The sequence below is a fragment of the Candoia aspera genome, chromosome 1 (assembly GCF_035149785.1).
Source record: "Candoia aspera isolate rCanAsp1 chromosome 1, rCanAsp1.hap2, whole genome shotgun sequence".
Taxonomy (NCBI): Eukaryota; Metazoa; Chordata; class Lepidosauria; order Squamata; family Boidae; genus Candoia; species Candoia aspera.
In genome coordinates this window covers 245381257-245400459 of record NC_086153.1, presented here as the reverse complement: position 1 = coordinate 245400459, position 19203 = coordinate 245381257, and the positions used below count along the sequence as shown (strand labels likewise).

Genomic DNA, 19203 nt, shown 5'->3' with positions numbered 1-19203 from the left:
GATAACAGCAGAATGAGGATCAATTAATTTTGTAAATTTGGTACCTTATCTTATAGGCAATTAAGTTCTAATTACAAGTTATTAGTTCAGTTAATATAATTTTTTTTGGAGTGTGGCTTCTGGCAGAAACACACATACATATATGGAAATGTGCCACACCCACCCACCAATACATTGGGTAATGAGAATGGGAAATCTCTAAGATTAGCCTCAGCTAGAATCGGCTACCCCAGATTGACCCAGTGAGGATACTGCACAGGATTTTGCCAGGCTGCATAATATGCATTTGTTCTGCCTACTCTTACTTCCGGTGGGATTGTCTACAATTCAGGGTCAGCATCCTTTCAGGTAATACAATATACATAACTATGCTGGTATATATAGACCTTGTCTCATTGTTAAAATATCTGGCTGAGGGAGAGGGAAAAAAATGATGGTTTCCTCTGTAAATTATTGGAATGGCTTACTTTTTTCAGTCAAAACTGATGAAACTGCAAAATAATAACTTACTTTTTAAATAGATTTCTTTTAGAACGCATTCACAAAAATAACACCAAAGCAAAATAATAGCCAAAATGCAATTACTCATATGTAGCATCTGTAATTTAAAAACGATGATTACTATTTGCACGCAGGAGCAAAGTAAAATTATGAATGATCCAGGGACTTGAACATAGTGAAGAATGGGCAAGAAAGCACAGACTCAAGCATGGCACCAGGGAAGCACTTGCAGAGTCACAGAACATCATATACAGCACAGACGAGCCAATTAGCTGCTGACCTGATAAGTGGAATTAGCTGGCAAGTGCTGTAGTAATTGGGCGATTGTGTAATTTCGTATATGAGTCAACTTAGCCTGATGTCTCCTTAATCGAATGAGAAGCAATGTTAGCTCTTCAGGCTGCAGGTATTTGGACACATTGTAAAGAGGAAATTAGCAGTTTTCAGGGAGAGTCACCATAGTTAGAATTCTTTACTAAACATGCCAAGAAAATGTTTATCTGACATGACTGAGCAGTTATTTTATATTTTCCTGCTTTTGCTTGAATGCTGCAAATTTATGTCAGAACACAGAGAAACAAAATAGGGCCAATCCCTCTCCCTTCCATTTACAGTTCTGCTTAAGAGTCCAGGGCACCATTAATGACAGGAAATTCAAATTACTTCATTCCATAAACATGATATGAAAAATCAATAAAGATTCTTTTGGATTCAAATATCCTTAGAAGTTCTATTAGAATCAACTAGTACACAGACAAGGAAATATATAGTAAATGCTTACCGATTTCCCATGCAAACTTGGAGCACTTACAGTATGGGTCATATATCCCATTGTAGGCATGGAACGCCTATCTATGTGTACTGAATTCTGTATAAATAGAAAGGCAGCATTAAAGAGACATTTCAAGAGGGAAAAATATTTTTCTGTTCTTTAACACTGTACCCTGAACTGATTTATACAACTTTCTTCCCAAGCAAGAAAATATTAATTTGCTAATTAAATTACATAACACATTATTTTACAATATATAAAGTATTTACTATCTTTGCATAATATCATTGTATAATTTGTATATCATGCCATCAAGTGGAATTGTCACTGATTTGTTGCATGGTATGTCTGTTTAAAAACTATCACTGTTTTGTTTAAAGAACTGTACTGCTGTTTAAAGAATTAAACAGCCTTTTAAAGAATTAAAAGAACCTTTTGCTTGATAACAAATACTTTTGATCTAATTGATTAAATCCTGATTCAATGAGCTACCTTTACAAAAGTTTACTCATGGACAATTTAGTAACTAGTGAAATCAATGAGATTAAGTTCAAATGCTTATAATCATGCAGTGTTCTCACCCTCTCTCTCTCAAGAAGATTTTTTTTTTGTTTCTCATTCAGATAACTTCGGTCTAATGAGCAATTAAGCCCATATTCCGTGAATCTTGTTTCTCTAAACCTATAATTTGCCACGTGCTGAAAAGCAGGGAATTTGACCTTGATAAGAACAGTGGCATAAAGCCGTTGATGGTACCCAATTATCAGATAATCTGCAGATTAAGAAATGCTGTAATTTAATTCAATTAATATTAACTAACTGATTAGTAAACTAGAAAAACAATTAGTTCAATTTACTCACTTTTACAGTTTGGTTTCGAATTTTCCTTGGCGAGCCAACAAAAGGGACATCTATTGTTTGTCTCCCATCAGATGGTTTGACAGTAACCCTTTCTGCGGGAGTGTGTGGTCTTCGTGGTATAAAAACTTTGGGTGGTCCTGGTGGAGGTATATCAGATGGGGAAGGGGGAACAGAAACTGAACGTGGAACTTCTAATGAACTTCTTCCCTTACTACAATCTGTAAAGTCTGGAGAACTGATATAAACAGGTGCAGTTGGGCTCCCATGTTTAAATTGTTTTCTTTGTTGCCATTCATACAGCTGCCATACAGTACCATCTTTGTTAGCTTTTCTCTCATCATGGGACATCTTCAGGTGGCTTACCCGGTCTTGAGCATATTTGTAGTCACTTGGCAAATCACGATTTGAGGGAGGTGAGCTTCCTGAAGGCTGCCTAGTATTCTTTGGCAAAGTATGATAATTTTCAGGAAAGGATACAGAATGGCTTGGTACTTGGCGAATAAGAGTCTGGTCAGATGCAAGACTGTGTAAGAAAATTGTTTTGTTAGGATTAAGCAAACAAACAGCTATAATTTAAAAAGCCAAACATTTGCAAAATTGAAGTTTACAACAGATTTTGGCAGATTTTTGCAAAGTTTGGAATATAGATAACAATGGGTCAGAGTGTATAATCCACGGGAAACAGTATTTATCAGAAGTCACTGCGGTGTTTAAAAAATATAACAATCTCAAATGTGTTATGTCTCACTACAGTTTTGTATACAATCACCAGGAACACTAGCCACTAGGAGGTGGAATATACCATTCAACAAAGCATTTTATCAACTGAAGCTGAAAAAAAGACATTCCAGAGCCTAACTACTCAATCAGTATATATACACTGAATTTAAGTGGGGAGAAAGAGCTCTTATGTATATATAATCATTTATTTATATTATATTTATTATGTTATCTGGGGAAAGCTATTGCTAAAATATGACGTTCATCAAAAACAAAGAGAGTAACTGAAGTTGCTGTCCAAGTGTAAACATATCATTTCACTACTTGGCTTCATGACAGGATGATTGTTTATGGTCCAAGACAAAAGGAATTAAAAAGTATGACAAGTAATAAACTCACATAGTCTAATCTTTTGCACAATTAAGAGATGGTTGACTTAATAAGTCCAGAAACTCTTCTGGGTTTTTAATCATGGTTTCAGAGAAACGCTTTGACTTTATGCCTCAAGAAGTCAAGGAAGGCCTTGTAAAACCTAACTGCAACCAACAGCATACATTAATTAAGAGTGGTAAGCATGACCTCTTGCCCAAAGTAAAGTTACAGAAGGGTACAGGTAAGAATGGACAAAAATTATTGACTGCCTCAATAAACACAAAACGATTATATTTTAGTCTAAAGTTGTGGTCTATACAAGCTATAACATTATCAGCTCTGACCCAGAGCCAAAATGGATTAAAGGATGATAAGGTTCAACCTGTTCTCTTCTTTCAATAGTTTCTCAATGGGTGCAATCCTTGATGAACGTGAGATTTTAAAACTTCCATAGTTCTGTTTTTTCAGCTGGAACATTAGGCACTTCTTTTTCCCATCCAATTTTCTAGACTTCATAATATGGACATCACCGTCTTCCTCTACGTGAGATGCCCAATCATGTTTTGGAGATATTTCCTACTACCATCACTTTCCTTTCCAAGAAACTCTGAAGAACATGCATCCCAAAACTATATAAAATTTACAGCTCTGAGTTGTTCTTTTAAGAAGGCTTTCGTGAAAAAAATGACAAATTAAATATTGTATGAATATATATGGCATTGAGATGGACAGGATTTACACTGGTCTGCACATCCTAATTCCTCAATTCCAAGAAAGACGAAAGAGCGAAAGAGCAGAGGTATATATCCTGAGGCTCCGCGTAGCACCGCAGAGCTCCTCCAAAAATTGCTGCTCCTATAGAATTGTGGTAGAAGGGGGAATTATGAGATCAGGAATATTAACTGGGGGAGTTAAGAAAAGTACCAAGCCTCTATTTTAAAACAGTGAAGTATACAACGAACAGTCCTAGCTTACTAACCTTTTGGGGTCTCCCTTCTGGACTTTTACCCAATGTTCTATGTGAGCCATGTTACTTTTCCTTTGTGTCTCATTTTGTGTTGATCTGGGAACAAAGCCTCTTTTATAGAAACTGACACCATTCTGCTCTACTGGACTTGAATTGGGAAACACTCCATTCTTCTCAAGAGTCTGAGCTGCTTGAGGCCGAGAGATACTTGGTGCCAGATTCAGTGTTCCACCAGGTTCTAACTGATGTTTAGGTTTCTCCCATCTGGAATCCACAGCGTTCTTCCTTACAGTGTAATGTTCATCATCTCTTGCTTTTTTCATTTCTTCATGCTTGCCATATGCAGAGCTTTCGGGTGATTTTCTGTAGCCTCTTTTTGCATCAGCAGGTTCTAACTTCATAACTTCTTTGCAGGCATCCATATGATTAGCTTGAGGGACAGCTTGCTGATCTGTTTTTCCTGTTTCTCTAGGGAAAAAAATCCACAGGCACTAAAATCAGCACAGTATTTTGACTGTAAAAATTCACTTATGTTCTGATCAGGTTTTATAATTTAATTGAACAGTTTTTTGTTTTATTGCAGAGGCTGGCGATTCTTTCTGGTCCCAGGCCTTTCAATTCCCCTTATCTTTCGAGTCCCTCTCAAAATCTCATGAAATTGACATTCTCATCTCAAAATAGGAGTTTTAAAAAATGTTTACAATTAATTTAATTTTATATAAGTTTTAGAAGTCTCAGGTTCCTTTGTGATTTTGCCAGTCCCAAAGCATTGGCAAAAAAGAATAACCATGTACAACAATATTAGCACGGAGTATTAGCATGATACATAAGAGCATTTGCAAACAAAACATTGCTTTGGTGTACTGTATATGGGGGGAAGTGCCACATAAATACAGCCTTCTGAATTTATTTTATATATTTTCCTTGTGATCTACAGTCTACCAAAGACAGAAATCTAAAAGTGTAAATTATTAAGAATATTCAGTTATTATATTCTTTAAGATCTCTTGATATTTAAGATATTTTCATTATTTTGTATTAGTGCGTATTTTAATTTGCAAATTTATTTTTCATTCTAGCGACTAAAGCAGCTTACCCCAGTTGACGCCTTCAGATATGTTAAGACTAGAATTCTCCAGATGTGATAAGTCTAGAATAACTAGGAGGTTACAAAATGTAACCTGTCCTCTCAATTATTCAAATACCCCTCTTTCTCTTTTTTTGCCTTTGAGTAATTTTTGACTCCTAGCAACTGCCTGGACTAGTCCCTGAAGTTTTCTTTGCAAGATTTTCAAAAGTGGTTTGCCCTTGCCTCCTTCCTAGGGCTGAGAGAATGTGACTGGCCCAAGGTCACCCAGCTGGCTTTGTGCCCAAGGCAGGACTAGAACTCACGGTGTCCCAGTTTCTAACCCAGTGCCTTGACCTCTAAACAGGGAAGCTGCTTTCCCCTGGCCCATGCAATTATTAATCTGAACAGGAAGGAAACTGAGTAAGATTATTCAGTGTTGTTCCATCATGCTGTCATCAAAACAGCTGCTGTTACTGCTTACTTTTTGACTGATCATTTTAAAGGCAAGGCACTTTGGAGTAAGGAAAAGGCAGTCAGGACTAGAGAACCTATTATCCTAACATATTGCTTGCATGGAAATTTTAAAAAAGGTCCAATACAACAAAAGTTTTTAAGACCCACTTAAAGTAATTTCTAAAAAGACCATCCCCACTTCCTTAAAGAGAAAATTATTTAAGTAATTGCTATAAAATCTGCCCCATTCCATCCCAAGATAACCATTTTAAGGACTGCAAGGGTTAGCCTGAATAAACATGCATCTATTGATTATCTATTTTTATATTTTATTTTAGCAAAAGGAGAATGTTTAGGCAGTCAAAAAGGGATTAAAATGTGAATATACAGAGAACTTATTTTCCACCCAGTAAATAAAAAGTTCTTATTTTTCTGCAGTCTGTTATCACCTATCTATGATCCTGTGAAGATTTCAGATAAAGCGCTTTTAAGCAATAAGAAAAACTGGGATACTCACTCTCCCTGCAGTATTTTCTTTTGCCAGATGAACATGCTTCTGACTAATTCAAAGGACCTAGAGTCCTGCAGTCTCTAGCATAACAGTATAAAGATATCATAGTATCTGAACTACAGAAATATCTATTTTAAACAATTTGTAAATGGCTTGACAGAGAGTTTTAAATGATTCAAAATACATATGTTTACTACTTATTAAAAAATCTGTTATATGCTTTTTATAAACAACTCTAATGGAAATAGGTTTCTGATTATGAAAGACTCCTAGAAAAAAACTTCAAGGTGAAATTCACCTTGGCAATACAATTAATTCAATAAAAAGTTTACTCAAGTTCCTATTATTCTACCACTTATCCCAATCTTTGCTAATGCTTGGTAATTATTTATTTTTATGATGTTTATCTTAATAATTATCTCACATCATTAAAGAAATCCTTTCAGATACAAAAATTACCAAACCAAAAAATTAAATTTAATACAACCTTAGAGCAAGAGAAAGGAGAGAAAATTTTAATTATATGCTAACTTCTATGAGGCTTTTAAAAAATATTTATATTCAATTTATATTTATATTTATCCTTCAAGTCAGTATTGATTACTGGCGAGTGCCTGAACTAGTCCTTGCAGTTTTCTTGGCAAGATTTTCAGAATGGAAATTATTATTGCTCATTATTGTCAATAAATGGGCAAAGACTTATGCAGGTGGCAGTGATGTCTGATACCTTAAAATTAAAAGTTAAAGAGTTTAAAAAAAAAAAGACAATGTTTTTTTAGTACAACTCAAAATATATTGTTCATTTAAAATATATGTAAATACTTGAACTTGCCTCTTCGGTGAAAAATGTGTTTGCATAAGAGCAGCTTGATTCATAGCGTGGATCCAGCCATTCATATCTTCTTGAGTATCTGCACTAAAGTAGTATGTGCGCATCCCTGAATGCTCTGCCTGAGAGCCAATAACAGAACTCTTATTACAAATATAAGCCCTCATGCCTGTATGGACAGCCTGTAAACAGAGAGACAGAGGCATTTTAGGCAATGTTAAAGAAGATATGCAAAATTCCATGCTTATGAAAGTAGAGCAGCTGTTTCAAATGCCACAGCATTGCAAAATGTTTAAAATAATCAGTATGGCCTCTGTTACAAAATATAAAAATCACTACAGCACAACACCTGCTGTTTCTGTGTAATAGGGCAAACTTGTGGGTTTTTTCATATAATTCTAATGACATTACAGCTTGTTTCTGGCCTTTGCATTAGTAATTTTAACATTTTATAACAGTCCTCTTATCTCAAGGAAATTTATGGCAAGGATTACACTAATAGGCCAGCAGAGTTTACATTTGCTCATTCCTTGGTTATAATAACAAATATTAAATTGCTGTGTAAAGAATAATTTATTGAGAAGAAGAGAAGTAAAAACCTTACAATGCCATCAATTTTATTTTAGAATGGGTATTTTCAAAGAGTTGTTTGCTGTTTTTATTAAAATATAAAGCAAAGTTATTAAAAACTGTTGCTAAATACTGAGATTGGGTATGAGCAGCAACAGTTTGACTAAAATATTTTACTGCGCAATGCAAAATATTGTAATATAGTGTAGAACTCATCATTTTTATTATTATTATTATTATATCTTATATCTTATTATATCATAATATAATGGTATTATATAAGATAGTGATAGTCAGCAACCTCTGAATCACATCACATCTGGAGCAACCTACATACAAGGAACGGTTTCTTATTACAGTGGGTTTACATGCCATGCTGCCAAGAGCCACAACATGCAGTGAAACACAGGGCCAAATGTGGTATTTGGGGGGAATCAGAACAAGAGGGAAGATCATACAAACTAGTTCAAATTATGATGCCACTAGATACATGCATGCAACATTACCATAGACAAGGGAGAGAATTAAATGCCACAACTAAATATGTTTTGTTGTAGAGGCATATAGTAACACTACATCCAACACATAGCCTTAACATGAGGGAAAAAGTGTGGGTAAGTAAATAAAGCTAGCAAGTTGCACTTATAAACTGGTGGGATTTACAGACTTAAAATCCATGGGAAAAGGAACAATTTTTATCTTTTCGGCAAATTCCTAACACAACTTTCAGGCTGCACATATATTCATGGAAACAAAGAGCTGGAAGAAGCTCATTATCTTGAAACACTGTCAAGATGCTCAGTTCCACTTATCCTTCTACGGGCAAACCTATTCACATATATAGTTTAGTATTGCATATTGTCAAAGCAGCTGTTGGTGATTCTAATCTGTTTTGTTGTGTATGAACAATGAGATTAAAGTGTCTGGCCATTAGCAGACCACTAAACCTTCCTAAAGACAACTACCCCAAACCATATAGATAAGAGCACATTTATTTATTGACTGGAATCAAATTTTCCACTACATGCAGTATTTGGTGAATGCTTCTTTTACAGATCAGCACTGAAAATGTCAGAACGTGGGTTATTTTTCATTTAAATGAAATTACAGGAAACTCGTTTTGTTAGAATAGACTTTGTTACTGTGAGCCTCTTCATTTTTTTTTAATGAATTAGTGACAATAGCACGGACAGTCCTCGTCAAGATGTATTAGCCCTAGAATTACCACAGATATCTAAGTAATGGTGGGAATGACCAAAGGAACCATAGCTGATCTAATGAGCCATGTGCAGCTTCTGTTGATAACAATAAGTACACTGTATTTGTTATCGGTTATGAGTTTTCTGAATTTTGAGATGGGTCATACAATCATAATAAAGATTGACTGAATCCTAGTGTAGCACACCACTTCTTCCAGAAGAGGGACCATAGGACAGCTACCATACGTTTTTTCATTGATAGCCTAGTTAAAATAGCAGCAAGCAGAACTTTGCCAATATCCACATTCGGTAGTAAAAGAAAGCAAGCTTACACAATTAGAGCAAGCAACACATGTCATGTTATCAGCATGTTACCCTGCCACTAGAAAGACTATCTCCAGCCTGTGTAGCTGATAGCATAAAACAGCAATGTCTAAATATATGCCAGTTATCTCTTAGCAGCACACCAAATGAGCAACGTAAAAAGCTATGGTTGTAAGTGCAGAGACAATCAGTGACAGCAAAACACACAAGAGTTTTGTGAACCATAAATTAGGATACATAATTCTAATTCACAACCATTTTTAAATACAGCATATACACACTCACAACAGGGATGAAAAAGTAATATTTGGTACCTATTCATGCATTCAGATGCCCTTATTCTGGAAAGAGGGAGAAGGAAAGGCAGTCTCTTTCCCATATTGCACAGAAGAAGAAATGGAGAACAAACCCAAGGCACACATCAGTAAGAACAAAACAAGGACAAAGTTGAAAAAGTTAAAAAGATGGAAGCCTAAATCATTAATAGGAAGTTGGTGTAAGTTCAAACCCTTAGAAACAGCCATTCACTCTTTTCACAAAATGCCTTATATAGACTCTTAACTCCTCAGAAATTCATTTAAAATACCGCCCTCCACAATTTTTCTCATGCAAAAACCTGGAATTGAAAAAGAGCAGGATCGCTAAATAAAATCAGGTTGATAGTCCTGGATAGAAAAAGTTAAGAATCAGTTGAGAAGACAGTTAAATAGAAAGTGCAGAAAGGCCATATTATTTCTAGCAATGTGCCTTTCAGATTTCCATCCATCCAAGATAGATCAGGGCAAAGTCTCCTAAGATAAGGAATAAGCAATATATTATTCTGATTTTTTTTCATATACAATACAGAACACCAACTAATATTACTCATATTAACCCATGTAATGTAGACTCTAGGCTTTCTGGCTACTGAATAAAGAATACATATTGGACTCTACAGATTCTTATAGAGAAAAAAGTTTATTTCAGGAAGGAAGGAAGGTATGAAGGGTTAGCAGTAGAGTGCTTTTGAAACTATACTTTTCAGGTATGGAATCAGTTTTCTAACTTACATAAAATCGGGGGGGGGACTCTCTAATTTTTAAATGGAAACCTATAGCCATTGGGAGTAAGTCCTGTTGTATGGTTTACTTCTAAGAAAACATATGGGATTGCACTACTAACATTATTTAATAATAATCTATGTATTGGAATATTATCCATGAAATAAAGCTGAAGTACAACAGGATAAATAATTCTGAAAGTAGCATTTATGACAAAATAAACATTTGGAAAGGAACTGCCTAAATTTTTATGAATAATGCGAAGTATTAAACAGAAGTATTTGACTTCAAAAACAGACTAATTTAAATTAATACATACACTGATTTGGATGCAACAGTGGAAAATAAATTACACTGAGCTCAAGATTTAGGATTAGAAAAGAGAAAGGCGTTGCATAATGACAACCGATCTGACAGATTGCTTTTAAGGATTCACTCAGATACTACATTTTCCACCAAGGAAATGAGAAAGCTATTTGTTTATTCTACGATTTCTTCCTGTGAATAGCAAATTATAATGTGTCAATATACTGTTATTACAATTTATTAGCAATTATAATTCATGCTCATATTGCCACCAGGATAGACTACTGCAATGTACTCTCTTTTGGGTCACCTTTAAAGACTTCTCGGAAACTGCAGTTGGTGCAGAATGCAATGCCGGGAATGCTGGAGAGCGAAAAGTGCTTCATCAGCTATATTATCCATATTCTGTGGGCACTGCATAGGCTATCTATAGTCTCCAGGTACAATTCAAAGTGTTAATTATGACTTTTAAAGCCCTCCATGGCTTGGCTCTAGGTAGAACCATCCCATCCAACAGCTAGGGATATTATCTGTACCCAGAATGCGAGAATTTACATTGGTGGGGGCCCAAAGGTCAAGCTTCTCTATTATGGCCTCTACCTCCTCTTAGAAATTAGCCTTGTGCCATCAGTGACCTACTTCTATAAAGAAGTGAAAATTGAGTTATTTTATAGGGTGTTGTAGCTACCTAGTATTCACAGAGGGCAATGAAGGTGAGGTTTGGATTGTATATTGGTACTGTCTTTTTTTTAACTGTTTTTGTTTTCATTGACTGCTAAATTTCTATTTATTCTAGTTTTCATTTTATTTGGTAAAAGTATTTAGCCGCCCATCTCACATATGTAACTGTGAGTGGCTAACCAAGTCGGTGGGGAAGCTGGCAGGAAGTTCAAAGTCCTGGGCAGCTCGCAAGCAGGCCAGCAGGCAGGCGAGTGGCTGCTGCTGGGTGGGGGAGAGTGAGGGGTGCAAGAGTCAGAGACACTGCAAGGGGGTGAGCGAGGGAGGCGTGGCGAAGCTCAGGGAGGGAGCGTGTGGATCCACAGGGGTATGCGAGGGTGGCACGGCGAGGGTTGGGGAGGATGCACAAAGGAGGTATGGTGAGGGTGGGGGAAGGAGCATGAGGGTACACAGAGATGCATGAGGGACACGCAGCAAGACTCAGAGAGGGAGGGCAAGGGTGAGAGGGGATGCACGAGAGTGCAAAGGAGGCACAATGAGGGTGAGGGTGTGAGGGGTCTGTGAGGGTCAGGGACAATGCACGGGGGTGCATGAGGCTGCAAGGGAGGCGTGGAAAGGGTCAGGGAGAGTGTGTGAGGGTGCAAGGGGGCGCATCAGGTGTGGTGCAGTCAGGGAGGGTGAGAGGCACAGGGAAGCTTGGGGAGGGTAAGTGAGGGTGTTAGGGAAGTGCAGTGAGGCTCAGGGAGGATGCATGGAGGTGCACAAGGGAGGCATGGCGAGGGTCGGGGAGGGTGCACGAGTAGCCAGTGTGGCATGAGCACAGAGGGGCTGGGGAGGGTGAGCGGGTGGGGAATCGACTTTCTGGGGAAGCCGGCAGGGAAGAATGCAAATAGCGATCACATGATTGCAGGGTACTGCAACCGGTCGTAAGTGGGAGCCTGTTGCCAAGTGCCCAGATCACCATCATGTGACCATGGACATGCTGGGACAGTCAGAACTCCGAGGACTAGTTGTAATCACCATTCATTCAGCACTGTTGTAACTTCAAACAGTCACTGAATGAATGGTCCTAAGTAGAGGATTACCTGTACATCATATTTTTAGATATACTCTACATAGAAATGTGAATCCCTCTTTCATTTATAAAATATGCACACTGGTAAAATGTAATACCGCCGAATTAATTACCCATAGTAATTTAACTTTTGGGAGTATGTTATGGGTAGATAAATCTATTATCTTTTCTCGAGGCACTGCTGCCTTACTTACAGCTTGGGTGCAGTTTGCGGTTTAGCATTATGCACACTAACAGTACTGTTCTTAATAAAACCAACAAACCACTTTGCAATCAGAAGAACTGCAGTTTAGGCTCACAACTGTTTATGTTAACATAGCTGAACATTCACTGCTAACAACAGTTCCTGAAACAAAATGAAGAAAGGTAGCCACGGAGCTATCTTAAATCACTTTTCTATTGTTAAGCACCTAGCCAAAATCTTCAGTGTTATATATAGTGTAGCATTTAATTTTTTTTAAAGCAGTATACAAATAAGTACGCCATGTATTTGCCATGTATTTTTAAAATGCTAATTTCCAAAAGACAGTAACAAGATTATTGCTTTAACTTTCTCAGTGGCTTTCACTCTATGCTTAATTTGACTTAGACTTTCTTTTAAGTTAACATACTTCCAACCAAAATATTGTATTTACGGTATCTTATCATAAATACGTTCGTTGAAGCAACATGGAATGTTTTATTCAGAATTTCAGCCAACTGTCCATTCTCTCTTTGAAAAGATACCATTTTATTCCCCCATCAATGCTAGTTTTCAATTTGCCATTTTAATAGTCTCTCATTCTTATTGGCCGGTTTTCAAAATCCCATCTCTTATGTAATTATTTATTTGTTTCAGATAGGTTAAATGTATTATATCCCAAAGTTATTTTTTTCTTCCTGATAGAAGAAGTCTTTCTGCAGTGGAAAGAGTCCTACGGCAAAAGAAATCTGATACTTCTGCTTACTTTTTACAATTCATTTTTGGACCTGTTTTGTATTTAAGAACATTGACCAAGATAAGAACACCGGATTACATAAGTTCAGAGCTAATAAATTCACATCTACGGTACTTATAAATTCAGCATTACATGTTTCTGAGTTTTAATGTGAAGCCAGAGTATTGAGTATTTTAGATTAAGTAAAAGCAAGAAATCCTAAATTTAACTATAGGTTGAAATGATTTTCTAAATGCAGTCAAACTAATGCTAGTTGTGTTAAATTTAATCCCATATCTGTTGGCAAGCAGAAAAAAAACCTGCATATGCATGGAGGGGAAAACTTTGGAGTTTTGTAGACTGCTATTGCAAAACTTCAGAAGCCATCCTCTTTACTTAATGAGCTTGTTGCTTAAAAACAGGCTAAATAATGTTTATAAATACATTGTTCTAACTACAAAATCAGAATTTGTCATGTAATTTGCCAGTTGGAATCACCACCAGACTGGTTCAATTCTAGGGCCCAGTCAGGAAAAACAATATGTCATCATAATATAAATGCCTAAAACCTATCATTTTGCAAGATCTGTTCAAAGGTGTTTTAGATTTTCTTTCAGTTGCAAGTTGTCCCAATGCATCGGAAGGTCAACTAGCTTTTCTATGACAGCTTTTCCAGGAAATACAAGGACTATGTTGAAAAAAATGGTACAGAGATGTTTCAATTCTATTCTTTCCTTTAAATATATACCATGAAGTGAGACCCATAATTTCTAAAAGTAATATATATCTCAAAAGTCAATGCACTGATTGTTTAAAAGAAATCATATATTTTGCAAATACTAAATTTACCTTAAAGGAATATTTGCGATTTATATGATCTTCAGGTCCCACAGGTGAAATTACGTAACTAGGTAATGGTATACTTCCAAGAACAGATTCTTCTCTGCTGTCTTTTGAATGAAAGAAATAATCAAGTTAATTTCCACTTTTCAATTAAAACACAATATACTTACAATTAACTTGTGTGGTGCAGATACCTAAATCTAGTAGGTGAACGACTTACCTGGTTCATTTGGGATTGAGGTGATAAAGCAAGAATACATGCACATGATAGTTCCACCAGATGACGAGCAGCACCTGAGGTACTAAATGTTCAATAGACTCAAATGCTGCATTCCAGTTGAGATAGTGAGTACTACAAAAGCTAAGGAGCAGTTATAGTTCAGTGCGGGAGCACATGCTTGCATGCAGGAGGTCCTAGGTTCGTTCTTTTGAATTTCCAATAAAAAGAGTAGTCAATTGTGAACTGGAATAAAATGTTATCTACCCTTGTATAAAGAAGATTTCAATTTCTGCCTACATTGCTAAATATTCTGCAAATACTCCGCAATATATAATTCCATGCAAATTACTTCCCAACAATATCAAAGAATATAGTCCAATATCCTGTTTCCAACAGTGACCACATCATCCTGGAAAGCTTACAGCAGAGAATAGAATAGTCATTTCCCATCTTGGAATTGTCTCCCCTCCCCAGTAATTTTCATACCAATTCAAGTTCTTTGATCATGTCAATATCTAAACGATTACATTAATATGTTCTTGTAATTCATTTACACATTTTATTAAACTGTCATCCATTTTTCACACAAAAGCACAGAGCTAACATATTAGAGAAATGATTATGTATGAGGAACTGATGCATTAACAGTCCACTTCACATCAGAATAAGAAGGTCAAGGCCTTTGTATTTTTCAGATTGTTGTGATTATTCATTCTTCAATGAGACCATGTAACATCATTCTCAAAGTTAAAAGTATTCAAAACAAAAAAGAGTGTCAGTGAAGATATGTGCTACACTTCCATAAATAAACAGTAATTCTTACTTTCTCACTGAGGACTATATATGATAATTGATCTGTCAGTGCAGTATCAGAAATGGATGCATATACAAAATAAAAACCACTAAGGATAATCTTTCCTCAAATACCATATTCACCCAAACAAAAGACAAACCTAAATTCATTTTTTTAAATCTGTTCAATCGTGTCCAATTTTTAGAGACTGCCTGGACATGTCCCTGCAGTTTTCTTGGCAAGATTTCAGAAATGGTTTGCCCTTGCCTCCTTCCCAGGACTGAGAGAAAGTGACTGGCCCAAGGTCTCCCGGCTGACTTCGTGCCTAAGGTGGGACTAGAACTCACAGTCTCCCAGTTTCTAGACTGGAGTCTTAACCACTACACATGTATATATAGCTGTTATAAGCCTCACTCCAAAAAAGGAGAAAGGCCAGAACAAAACCCATATTAAATAAATTAATAACTAATTAAAATGAATTGTCTGAAAAATAGGTTATCCTTGTCTAACATTAATTAATCCACATCTGCATATACTAACCTTTCTCTTTCAAACCACTCTCACGAACAAAAATGATAAAATAATAGCCCTAATTTCTGTTGTTTCTGCAGGAAGAATAAAGAAGGAAAAATGGTGGAGATGAGGAAAGGGGAAGGAACTGGGCTGGGCAGGAAAGACTAAAGAAGGAAGCCCTGTTTGTACCTTACAAAAAGTTAAGTTCACTAGGTAAATAATTCTTCCCAAGCCATTCTTCAGGCTTCCTTTTAACAACATTTGTATTCTTTTGCACCTCTACTATTTTTAACAGCTGTATTTTATTCTTAAGGAGTGCAACACAGCTTCCCAAATTAATTGGTAATTATTTGGGGAAAAAGCTTCTCTTAATATGCGGTAAATATGATAAGTGGGAGACAGGCATAAATTAAAAGCTGATTTCTATATTCTCCAGAGAAGATTACTTTTGTTTTTGTTTTTTTACCTTGGGCAACAGAAGCAACGTGGAGTAGTTTTCAGTTGCAGAAATATCGCTAAACAAAGACTTATATTCACTAACCTTTGTAATAAAATAAACAGTAATCGGCCAGCACAAACCATCTTCTTTTCCATAATCTCATTCCAGAGCTATCCTGAAAACACAAATGACAAGAGGTATCTGGTAAACTTAGAATAAAATAAAAGTAATAACACAGAAATGTATTAAATAAAGTTTAGAATGACTATATGCCTCTTTAATGTATGAAAAAACAGGCAGCTATAGTAGCTTACCATTATCAAGCCAACTTCGGAATGTTTTTACAGTTCTTCCAGAAGGTAGGGAAAGTTAGAAATTAGCATAAAGTAAAGCACACTGGAAGAAGAGCCTGTATCTTGGCAGAAATGATTAATGGACAGATAGTAGACATGCAGAAGACACTCATACGAAATGTTTTGTCCCACTACTGTTCCACTGTAGTTTCATATTCTTAAATTTGTTAATGTATCAGTATGAATATCAGTATGGTTTAACAGCATGAATGTACTTCTTAATTATACAGTTGTTATCCCAAAAGTAGAATTTACCACTATGAAGAATTTTGGATTTACCAACATGGGGTGCAATTAAAAAAAGTTTACCCTTCAATATGGCCCCAGATTTACAGTTTTGGATCAGTGGTATATGTGAACTGACTCTCTACTGGTGTAACAGAAAGATTGATCAGTAAGATTCAATGTGATTAAGGTTTAATGATGTGTTAATGATGTGTTTAAAAAGTGAGTTGAATGACTTTCCTCATCATTCATTTCTTCTTTTCTCTCCCTTTTCTTTGTAAATTAAAGCAATTTTTAAAAAAATGCTTAATACTCACTTGCTTATGAAGCCAGCCTCTTACCACAACAGGAACATTAGGATTCCTCCTTATAGCTTGATCCCTTTTCCCAAAGCTATGAATTTTATTGCCAGATTTTACCAACTAAAAAAAAGCATACAGAGGATAAATAAGTACAAAATATATTTAGGATTACCACAAAGAAACAACAGTGGAAAAATACAAGCATTGATATTCTACTAGTGATTGTGTCTTTCACACTACAGTAGTAGTTGACTTAAGTACTAACAAAATAATTAGCAGAAGCAAACATTTGACATAATAACAATGAACTGTTAAATTACATTTTCACAACTTTCCCCCCCTTCAAATCCAATTGCTTGATCTCTCTGCAGACTGGGAGGTGGTTAAAAAGTAAACTGCAGTACAGATCCATGGATCCTTGAGGCTATGGGGGGCCTGTAAGGTGTCTTTTCCACCTCTGTTATTTTTTGAGATGGAACATTTATTTTTCCCCTCTCACAGCTGCTGAAATGTATATCTTCAGAGCAAGAAAATAAAGGGAAACCAAAGTAAATTTCCATTTCAAGTCTAAAGTGAAATAGATTTAGTGACTCCCTCAAAATTTCACTGAGATAAACCAGTAGATAATATCTCCTATCCAAATCCACTTACAGAAAATTACTTTGAAAGCTGATTCTTACTTCAACCTAGTGAAACAACAATAACCTCTAGTACATATATTTGATAAAAATAAGCTAGCACGAACAATTCTGCTGTCACCTCAAGCTCCCCATCATCTATTGCCTGAGGTGCCTGCCTCAATGTCTTAGGGTAGAACCAAAACCGATCAAAACAAAATAGTTTTCAAATACCTGAATCTATATTTTCCCCTGAGCACCTGTAACAGTCAACGTATTCAGAGCTTTTGTTTCACCCTAACCCCTACTGGTTGAATGTATTGGTTGGGCTAATAGAACATTCCCAAGTAGATTTATGCTCATAAAAATTCCTGTCAATGGCAAGAAGTCAGCTTTCATCTTTTTCCCCTTCCCTCCAAAATTTCCTGAGCTTCTGATAACAGGTTGTGAGGATCCTCTGAAACAGTATGGGTATGTGATGAGAATAGAGGTTGCAGAGGAATCATAGAAAATTCTTTTATCCTTTTGCCAAAGGGATTCTCTGCTACTCCTATCTATGAATGGAAGTGTTCAATATTTAGTTAGATGTCAAGACCTTGCATAGTTTATTGTATTCTGAATTGGAGAAATAATTGATGATATGCTAAATTATGCTGTAATACATTCATAATTTTTTTAAAAGAAAGCAAGCCCTTAATATGAGGCTTCAAATTTTCTCCCTACGTTTTTGGCACGTAAAGGCCAAAAGTGCCCTGTGGGGGGTTTCCCTTGACGTAAAGTCCAGTCGTGTCCGACTCTAGGGGGCGGTGCTCATCTCCGTTTCAAAGCCGAAGAGCCGGCGTTGTCCCTAGGGACACTTCCGGGTCATGTGGCCAGCATGACTCACGGAATGCCGTTACCTTCCCGCCGAAGCGGTACCTATTGATCTACTCACATTTGCATGTTTTCGAACTGCTAGGTGAGCAGGAGCTGGGATTAACAACGGGAGCTCACCCCGCCACGCGGTCTCGAACTGCCGACCCTCCGATCGACAGCTCAGCGGTTTAACCCGCAGTGCCACCGCGTCCCCACCCTGTGGGATATAAGTCTAATTGAAGCTAAATCTGCCAAAGGTATACAACAGTGCATTAAAATGAAAATGATACTACTTTAATTAGGACAAGTATTTACTTTGATAATTGCAGAGAAGAAAAGAAACCACTGAAAATGAATGCAAAATATTTTCTGAAAAAAACCCTCTATAACAATGATCTTTTAAGAAAGATAAATGTCATTGGTCCAGCCAACATAGACATTTTGAACTCTCAAAATAATTTCTTTCAAATTGCAACTATTTTAGGTGTGTTTCCAACTACTGTAACTTTTTTTCCCTATATTGCTTACCTGGGAATAAGCTTCACTTAATCCAAAGGGACATACTTCAGTGCAAGCTTGTAGAGTTGTGCTATTACCATTCAAGAACATAAACTATCTCAGCTATTAATTCTGATGGATTTAAATTACAACATATATGTCATTTCATATTATTAAATAACTGGTCCAATTTATATGCCCATTTTTACACTTCAGAATGATAGATCACTGCTAGTTTTCTGTTTTTATATTCATGCGAACCTACAGAATAATGTTTCAGTAAAATTGTAAAGACACTTTGGACAAAAAAGCCCTGATATAAATTTCCATTCATAAATGAAAGCAAATAAGCTAAATACTGTACAAAAGTGCCACAAGGGG

General features: G+C 36.3%; 1 protein-coding gene across 1 annotated transcript in view; it reads right to left on the bottom strand.

The window, feature by feature from the left end:
- Positions 1 to 19203, bottom strand: part of PLEKHA7 (pleckstrin homology domain containing A7) — a 143355-nt gene that overhangs the window by 45249 nt on the left and 78903 nt on the right. Inside the window, exons 6-13 of the mRNA XM_063289405.1 lie at positions 16868 to 16972; positions 16075 to 16147; positions 14014 to 14114; positions 7059 to 7237; positions 4206 to 4661; positions 2135 to 2657; positions 1283 to 1369; positions 782 to 901 (exon numbers count right to left, since the gene is read on the bottom strand). Coding sequence (XP_063145475.1) covers positions 782 to 901; positions 1283 to 1369; positions 2135 to 2657; positions 4206 to 4661; positions 7059 to 7237; positions 14014 to 14114; positions 16075 to 16147; positions 16868 to 16972 — 1644 coding nt within the window. The remainder of the gene's footprint in view (positions 1 to 781; positions 902 to 1282; positions 1370 to 2134; positions 2658 to 4205; positions 4662 to 7058; positions 7238 to 14013; positions 14115 to 16074; positions 16148 to 16867; positions 16973 to 19203) is intronic.